Source organism: Sprattus sprattus (genome assembly GCF_963457725.1).
Source record: "Sprattus sprattus genome assembly, chromosome: 8".
NCBI classification, from domain to species: domain Eukaryota; kingdom Metazoa; phylum Chordata; class Actinopteri; order Clupeiformes; family Clupeidae; genus Sprattus; species Sprattus sprattus.
The window spans coordinates 30,336,127-30,346,099 of record NC_137927.1 but is presented as its reverse complement, the minus strand read 5'-3'; the positions used below and the strand labels follow the sequence as shown (position 1 = coordinate 30,346,099).

Sequence of the window (9,973 nt, the reverse complement as noted above, 5' to 3'; positions counted from 1 at the left end):
ATTATCAATGCCATGATGTCACCATGTATTTTTCATTAATATCTTGCTGGAGGCTAATACTAATATGAATGCCATTTGTTAAGTGTTAGTGACAACCCTAATACTGACAAGTGCTCATCATATCAGCCATAAAACAAGAGCAGATATCTGGCTTTTAAAAGTTGCCATCGTTCAGTGACAACAAGACCACTGAAAAGAGTTAATCATATTTTTTGTACAGAGATTTGTTCGGAGTGTCAGTCGGGGATGCAAGTTTTTAATAACATTAGGTGGATGTTTCATTTTTGTTTGTGTCTTTGTTAACATGAGGCGTGAACTCTGAACTCGTGTCGTCGGTAGGCTCATCAACTAACAGTAAACGAGCTGCAGATTGCAAAACGTCTCGGCACATCTGAGCGTGTCGAATATGAATGATTTTGACGCAGCGAACGGCGTCGGAAGCTGCCTGTGCACAATGCGGATCCAAGTTTGTGTTGTTAGTGAACAAAGAAGGTGGGAGCACATCTCCTTCTTCTTTGCGCATTCCCAAGGCAAGGTAAGCGGCTTAAATTTCGGTCCATGTAACAGCCTACCAACAAGAGCCGCTTCCCTTAGAATTTTTCACACCTACTCGCGAAGACTTTAAATCACATAATTTGAATTATTCTACCTCATTACTACCCCTAAATTGCCCCTGTCCCAACTTCTTTTGGAATGTGTTGCAGGCCTGAATGGCAGGAATGGATGTATATTTACAAATCAAATGAAGTTGACCAGACAAAACATGAAATATGTTGTGTTCATACTGTCTGCAGTGAAATACGAGTCAATGTACATTTATAAATCACTGCTCCCTTTTTTTTATTTGCATTTTCTATACCGTCCTTATTTTTTCTGATTTGGGGTTGTACTTTTTGGTGGTGCTTCAAAAACTTATAACCTATAGGGACCAGTGTCACTGAAAACTCCTCAATGGATCATGTGGGGTCAGTCTTCTGTATAGAAGTACAACACTGATTGTGTTTGTCTGGTGGTAAGTGTGCAATGTACCTGTATATAGTATCCTATGACAGTGATTGACCCTATGACTGATTCTTGATCTTTTCTCTGCCAAAGACACACTTGTCTCAGGGCAGTATTGAGCCAGCTGGAAAGGTCTAATCTAACTATTACATTCATCTCCTCAAACTTCTCACGGGTCATATTGATTGGAAGTTGAATAGATACAATTGACCACACCATAAAAAGCTTGTTTTGATTGAGGGCAGTCTGTGTGGGTCTGGAGGGGGGTTTGCAAATAACTAAGAAAAGGGCTACAACGCCCCCCCCCCCCTCCTCCTCCTTCCGTGCCCTAATATGTGCAAAGATACAAGACATACAAATCAAACACTATCTCTTTTGTTTATTACATATCAAAAAAGCCATGAGAAGATGGGTTGAACACATTTGTATACTTAGGTTTGCATATGTAACAATACACACATTAACCTTGCAGAATATGTTATGTGAATCCTAGATTACAATTTTGTGAACATATTAATAACTCATTGTAAATATTTCTTTAGGAAGCCATGATGTCCAGTTACTCTCACAAAAGAATGATCTTGACCTTCCTTGCATTCTATGGCCTGTGCTTGGCATACTTGTGGCTGTCTTCCTGCCCCCCATTCTCTGATATGGAGGACCAATCGTCTGTGCCTGTGGAAATTAAAGACCTGGATAAGCCAATTATTTTACTGTGGTTGCCGCCTTTAGATGTCAAAATTGATCCTGCAGACTGCAAGACCTACTTTAACATCAACAACTGTGTTCTGACAGATGATAGGTCCTTGTACAATGTATCCGATGCTGTCATATTCTACCACAAGCATATTAAATGGAATCTCTCAAACATGCCTAGTGCCCCTCGGCCAGACTTCCAGAGGTGGATCTGGTACCACGTCGAGTCTTCAAATAACACTGTCAGGAGAGTGGGTGTGGATGACCTATTTAATTTGACCCTTACCTATCGACGTGATGCCGACATAACCGTACGCAATGAACTAAGCATTGTGAGGATGGCTGAAGAGTTTGTCATTCCCAGGAAAGACAAAGTCGTGTGTTGGATTGTGAGTAACATGAGCCCGCGAACTGGAGCATCAACACGGACGGCATATTTCCACCACCTGAGCAAATACATAAATGTGGAAATGTATGGCAGAGCTGCAAGTCGCCCATTAAGCCCTGACGAGTACTACCCCACTATTGCCAGTTGTAAATTTTATCTGGCCTTTGAGAACTCCCAAAGCAAAGACTACATCACAGAAAAGGTCAATGGACCTTTGGTAGCGGGGACTGTGCCTGTAGTCATGGGTCCTCCAAGGGGGAACTATGAGCAGTTTATGCCTGCAGACTCCTTCATCCATGTTGATGACTTCCCTGATCCAAAAGCATTGGCTGAGTACCTGCTTCAGTTGGATCTGAACGATGACATGTACAGGCAATACTTTAGATGGCGGAAATATTTCAAGGCCACTCCTCACCTAACGAAAAGGGAACATCAATTCATACAACCTATCTGTGAGGCATGTCAGCACATAGCTACAGACAGTACCTTCAGTGTAGTCAACAACCTTAATGAATGGCAGTTTGGTCATTAATAATAATAATAATAACAATTAATTTAATGGGAGAGACTGCAGTAGGCTGCAGTAGTAACATAATCAATCCCATCTCAACTCTCCATGCAGCGATCCTCCATCTCAACTCTCCATGCTGCTCTCCTCCAAGCACAACTCTCCATGCAGCGATCCTCCATCTCAACTCTCCATGCAGCGATCCTCCAAGCACAACTCTCCATGCAGCGATCCTCCATCTCAACTCTCCATGCAGCGATCCTCCAAGCACAACTCTCCATGCTGCTCTCCTCCAAGCACAACTCTCCATGCTGCTCTCCTCCAAGCACAACTCTCCATCTCAACTCTTGAGTTAAAAAGTTTGACTGCACAAAACCACACTGCTGACTCTGCATGGATACTGTTGAGTTTTGGGACAAACATTGTGGTCTCTGTATAGATCGCTCTCTCTCTCTCTGTCTCTCTCTGTCGCTCTCCTTCTCTCACTCTCTCTCTCTCTCTCCTTGTGCATTTCTTAGATTTACAGATAATGGTACAGGTTAATTAACAATTAACATTAACATTATATCATCCATACATCAAAGTAGTAGGTTATTATTCTTTTTATTTCACTTTAGTTTTGTTATTTACATGAGCAACTAGTGTTGTACTTATTACATTACTACTATCCCTTTATTTGTATTTTCCTATCACATAACACAAAGCAGTGTGCTGTCATAAGTGTTCTTTACATTAAAACCATTTTTTTATGATATAGTACAGGGGTTTTCAACAGGGGGTCCGCGACATGAGCCTATGTTGATCAGTTGACCATTGAATTTTTTTATTTTTATGAATTCGCTTTGATATTTGAACAGATTTCCACATTACTCTTGAATATAGTGAAAATATCGTGTTATTGTCAGAATATCTGTGCAGGCGGAGGGGGCGTGGCGGCGGCACATCAGTGGGCCGCAAATTACTTTCTAGTCAGAATGGTGGTACCTACCTACGACTACAATTTCACTTTTGGGTAATGCCTTGTTTACCATGTCAGTTGAATTAAACCTGACCTGTAAATGTGTGTATGTGCAAGATGCATCTGCAAGGGTGAGTGAAAATATGAACATTTTGGTGACAAAGCATAGTACAATCATGTCAAGAAACATTTTGCCACTCGATGGCATAGATGGCAATGATAATCACCAGTCATTTTCTGGGGTCAATATTGCGAAGAAGACAATAAGCAACAGCATCGAAAATGGCAGACCATGTGCAGAAATGTACTGTTCTGGGCTGTGAAGGGGGGTTGGCACTTTTCATACCCTTTCCAAAGGACTGAACTGTCTATATCACTATCTTGAACAGGATCTCGAACAAGATTCATTCAAAGTTGTTAGTGTGCTCTGCACATTACACTGTGGACAGCTTCTCAAACCTGAGACAATATCTGGCTGTTCCAGAAACCTCGGTCACCAGCCTCAGCGTATCCGGAGCGCGTTGAACATCTGTACTGGTCAGGGCCTCGTTTCCCGATAACGACGTATTTGAATGGCCTACGTGGATTTTGGTGACATAGTAGACTCAGTAACACTTTCTATTTACAAGCGTTTCCCGAACATCATCTTAAAGTCAGGTGCACGAGCGCCACGTGCACGAGTTCTTAAGTATTTGTTAGGGTGGAGGTCGCCTGTCCATCGATGTCAGACGAGTCGATTTTCTCAATTGTGTATACATGGGTTTCTCGGCTACGTCATCACTGGTTGCGTGCGCAATCTCGCGGCAGAAAGACGCAAGATAACGTTGAAGTGGATGAGAAAGCTGTGGAGGAAGGCAACATGACAGGGAGTTGTTGTGTGGTGAACTGCTCTAACAGAGTTGGTAAGATGTTCAGTATACCCAGGAGGAAGCATCAGTTTGCCAAGAAAAATTAAATATCAAATCAAATCAAATATAGAAAAAGGCCCAACAATGTACAAGGTTACGTTTGGGAATATGTTGAGGGTGTGTGCAAGCATTCATGGCTACAGAATAGGGAACGGTAGGCTAAATAAGTAACATTTAAACTGGGTTTTCTGTATTCATTTGTATTAGGGTAGATGGCTTTCTGCCGCGGATTTGCGCGCGCAGCCTTCAATGTTTGTATACAAGAAACCCATGTATAGGCTCATGAATGAAGTTCCAATATAACAAGTGTCGACATAAGAACAATACCTCAATAAATATATATAGGCTAGAAAAGATCAAATAAAAAACATCACTCAGGGCATAATTGGGCATTATTGAAAAACAACTACAAAAGGGCGCGTTATAAGAAAGTCATCTCTCTCTTTTTAGACACAGTACAATTAGGCAATATTAGGACAGTTACCAAGGAGAGTAGAAATACAAAATAAACAAAAACAAAAAACTCATAGGCTTCTTATGTACAAGTTGAACGGCTTCAGTGCCTTCAGGGAAACAACTCAAAGTTTCTCATCTCAGGCACAGGCGCTACCACTGATGAAGCAAGCTGCCCCCCGCGCTCAATGACATGTCAATTTCCTAATATTGCAGCCTAACTACACAGTCAGAAACGCCATCTCCTTAGTTCAATAACATATTATTTTGTATAATCTGTATTTTCAAATACTCAATATTCTTTATTTCTATTTTGATGGGAATAGGCAGGTGAAACAATGACATTCTCATGATGTGCTATACACAGAAACATCGTTTGGATTTCTTCTATAATAGGCCGAACGACGCCCCTGGTGGATTGCATCGCTAAGTGTGAAGTTACTACTGGTCCTGACCACACGTAGAATTCTTCTCAACGAAAGATAAACTTAAGCTAAGTGTGGTGTCGGGAAACCGCTCTGCAACGTAGGATCCCTCTTACGACCGATTTCAAGTCCTTTTACGCGTTCGGGAAACGAGGCCCAGGTCGATACACTGCCTTCTAGGGATGAGTCTGCAATCCCAGTTTTGAGTCATTAAAAGCTTTTGCTTGAATTTGCTTCCTCTGTGGCTGAAGGGTCCTGTCGGTAGACGATGGGAGGTAAGCAGACATCAGTGGTAACTGCTCTCTGACTGGTTAAAACCAGTCACCTGACCAGAGTAACTTCCTGTTACCACAGATTGTCTGCTTACCACCCATCTACCGACAGGACCTTTCTCTTCCTCTCCTCCCTGTGAAGCAGCTGTTTCTTCCAGGGAGGGGTCATCCTGCTCTGGAGCAGAGAGGGAGGGGGCAGGCACTGCATCAGCCTTAGGAACGTGGATGTTTTGATGGTCTGTTCAGGAGGAGAGGATGGCTGACGTGTCTGTTGTGGAGTCAGATGGCTATCTGCTACACTCACAAGAGGAGGGGCAGGTGGGGCACTAGCGGTAGACATGTATGTGTTAATGTGGATAGATTTGCAGTCAGGAGTCAGGGGCTGGGTCCTTCCTGAGAATGCTCACAAGTGATTCCACAAGTGATGTGTTTCCTCACTAAAGGTATTTGGTATTATATTGTATAACATTATATCTTATGTCGAGTGTATTTGTACATTGATTTCTATGGCAACTCTATATCTATTATAATTTATATTTAACTGTATTTCATTTTTGATTTTATTTCTGTTCGTCAAACCATCAATATAACATACCCTACCAAAGAACATGACATCAACAGAAATAATAATAATAATAATAAACAACTAATCATGCTTGAGGTTGCATGCAGGACCAATGGGGAGGCGCAGTGTTTGAATAATGCTCATGAGTTTTGCTCTCCCTCTTGCTTTGGATTCAAAGAGACCGAGTGGTCTCATTCATCTCCTAGTCCACCCTAATTCCCACACGTTGACGAGGGCTGGCCATCTCTTAGTCCACCCTAACACCCACACAGTGAAGAGGGTTGCCTTCTTAGTTGGAGCTCCACTCGTCCACAGAACATCCCATCATCATTTTTACAGTGGGGCTGTCCAGTGATCTAACCGTGTCATGTGACCATTATCAAAACTGCCATATAATGACCGTGACATGGGCTATTATGGTATGAAAACCTTTAATATAAGCACTGACATGACAGACACGGTTTATTTTGACAACTTGATATAATTGGTTTTCAAGTGTCTGAATGTCTACTAACAGGATATGGTTTCTGCAGTGCTGTGTTCATAACAAACTTGGGACAGTATTAATAAGTAATCTATGTGTGAAAGTGCACACACATTTTTAGATGAAATCTTCATGTACTGATTATTTGTTATTGTACAACATGAAAGTTGATTTAATTAATTGCACAGATATATGAGTGTCTGTGCTAGTGTGTGTCCGGAGAATGCAGGTGTCTGTCAGCGGGTGCATGTATTCTCAAAACATCTAAGTAGACAAGGCATGTGTGGATATACACATTGTCATGTGATGTCATGCGTGATATTGTTTACGTTCAGTATATAAACCATACGCGCATGTACGCGCCGTCACCATTTTGATTGCACTTAAGAGATGCTACACATGTGCTGAATAAATAGCCATTTGTCGCTGCCAAATGTCACCATTCATTGTTAACATACAGCGACTAGTGAGTCCTGTCGTCCCGGCGACGAACGCCACACACATTGAGTCACAATCAACTCACACAGTTGCAGAGAGCCAGTGTAAAAATAGCCAAGTGACAGAAATTAATCCTCCAGAAAAGACCTGTGCCTTGCACTGCAGTAGAAAGCTGGATGTGGTCATTGAATACAGATGTATTCAGTTGTTTTGACGTAATGTTAACTAACTTTGAAATCATTGGTGTTTTATGAAAATGAAAAAAATTGACAGCACTCAGTTTATGGTTTGACTTTTAACACTGTCAATGAGGTGGTTTGTCACATATGGCTTATGTTTGCTGTGCTTCACTGACCACATCAAAAGACAAAGATAGAGAAATATTGAGACAGAGAGTGAGAAAGACTCTCAGAGAGACACAGAGGCAGACGAAAGAGAGAGCGAGAGAGAGAGAGAGAGAGAGAGAGAGAGAGAGAGATGCCTAAGCCCTAAGCTGCCAGGAGTTGAACCCACAAAGGAGTCCCCTCTGCTTACTTGTCCTGAGGCTGGGTGAACCATCACCCACCCGGGTCATTACACAACCTCAGCCTCAAAACTCAGGATCTCTGAAAATCAGACCCAACCAAATCATTATGAAAGAAAAAGAAAAATATATAACTGGGAAAAACTAACAAAATCCCAGAACAAATAAGAAACATATGTATCACTAAACAGACAGTACACCGTGGCAAACTACCTGACCACAGTGTCTGTTAAAAAACTGAGGAAAACCTTTAACTAAATACAGACTGAGTGAACACAACCTGGCAGTAGAAGTCGGCCGGCACAGACAGTCCGGGCGGACCAGAGAGGAGAGGCTGTGCTCCCTCTGTAATCAGGGGACAGTAGAGACAGAACTACATTTCCTGATTCAGTGCAACCAAAACCAAAGTCTTAGAGACCATTATTTTGACAAAATAACACAAATATTCCAAGAATTCCACCATCTAAATGATCTGGACAGACTCTCAGTTCTACTGGGAGAGAGGGAGGACTGCTGTGCACACACACACACACACACACACACACACACACACACACACACACACACACACACACACACACACACATACACACACACACACACACACACACACACTCTACTGGGAGAGAGGGAGGACTGCTGTGCATACACACACACACACACACACACACACACACATACACACACACACACACACACACACACACACACACACACACACACACACACACACACACACACACACACACACACACACACACACACACACACACACACACACTCTACTGGGAGAGAGGGAGGGCTGCTGTAGCCTGGCAGCAACATATGTATCAGCCTGTCATGAACTCCACAGTAATGTGAACCCCCGTCCCACTCCCACATAACTAATATTTAATGTTTATTAATTGACAGTTAACCTGCTATATGTCTAAATACCACATTGTTACCATCTTTAACTTGTTTTTTAAAATTGTTATTATTTATTTATGTTAATTGTGATTGTACATTTTATGTTAACATGCTTTGGCAACGTTGTATTGTATGCAATCATGCCAATAAAGCCTTTTGAATTTGAATTGAATTGAGAGAGGGAGGGAGAGAGAGAGGGAGACAGACAGAAGGAGGGAGAGATGTTCTTTGAATGTTTATGAAAGCATTAAATATTGCACTATATTCTACCCATTTCAGCTAATCACAATGGTCCCTAATTGTTATTTATTAAGCAAAACAACAAGCAAAGTCTGCAGTGCATGAACTAGGCTAATTTAATTAGGCACACAACATGCCAAACAATAGAACACCAGCTTCCTCAGCCGAGATGCTAAAGAGGCACGCAACAGGAACAGAATCAAACTAGAAAATGCATTTCCTGAAGGAAATACCAGTGCATGGAATGCAAAAGTTAGGAAAGGAAGAAGAAAAGAAAGAAGAGTGAAAGAAGGAAATAAGAAAGGAAAGAAGAGTGGAAGAAGGAAAGAAGAAAGGAAAGAAGAGTGAAGAAAGGAGAGAAGAGAGGATGAAGGAAAGAAGAGTGAAAGAAGGAAAGAAGAAAAGAAAGAAGAGTGAAGAAAGGAAAGAAGAGTGGAAGAAGAAAAGAAAGAAGAGTGAAGAAAGGAAAGAAGAGTGAAAGAAGGAAATAATAGTTGAAGAAGGAAAGAAGAAAGGAAAGAAGAGTGAAAGAAGGAAAGAAGAAAGAAGAGTGAAAGAAGGAAAGAAAAGTGAAAGAAGGAAAGAAGAGTGGAAGAAGGAAAGAAGAAAGGAAAGAAGAGTGGAAGAAGGAAAGAAGAGTGGAAGAGAAAAAGAGTGAAAATATTGAAAAAAGGAGATAAAAATGGAGTGAAGAAGAGAGATTGAGTGTGAGAGAAAGTAGACTGAGAGGGATAGAGAGAAAGATGGAGAGATGGAGAGAAAAAAAAGTAGAGAATGGAAGGTGTCTTAATGTTCCTAGTTACAGTTAAATTGAGAGGGACAGAGAAGAGGTTCCTTTGATTTGCCGCAGCTGTCAGTGAAGCACAGGTGCAAGCCAGTTTAAAGACCCTATTATGATGTCATAATGGCTCAATGTAAGTCAATGGGAAAATTTAGATTCGTTTTTATTTAATATCTTAAAAAGTATAAAGTTTAGAAAAGTGAAAAATACATAGCATAAGTGTCCTTTACAAGACCTACGCGACAAAGTTTGAATGAAGTTTCTACATTAAGCGGTTCGGGCTGAATTAATCGCAGAAAAAGGTAACAAGAATAAGAAGAAGAAGAAGAAGAAGCCTAGGAATAACAATACAGGGCATTTCATGCACTGTAATTAATTCCCCAGCTAATGAGACAAAAGGATGAATCAATAATAATAATAATA

General features: G+C 41.3%; 1 protein-coding gene across 1 annotated transcript; it reads left to right on the top strand.

Annotated features, from left to right (window-relative positions):
• Window positions 1–1,550: 1,550 nt before the first annotated feature.
• LOC308369227 (4-galactosyl-N-acetylglucosaminide 3-alpha-L-fucosyltransferase 9-like) lies at window positions 1,551–2,618 on the top strand (the record flags this gene model as incomplete). The annotated part of the gene is made up of 1 exon (XM_080843569.1): window positions 1,551–2,618. The coding sequence occupies one exon, from the start codon at window positions 1,551–1,553 to the stop codon at window positions 2,616–2,618; it is 1,068 nt and encodes a 355-aa protein (XP_080699695.1).
• Between the last annotated feature and the right edge of the window lie 7,355 nt (window positions 2,619–9,973).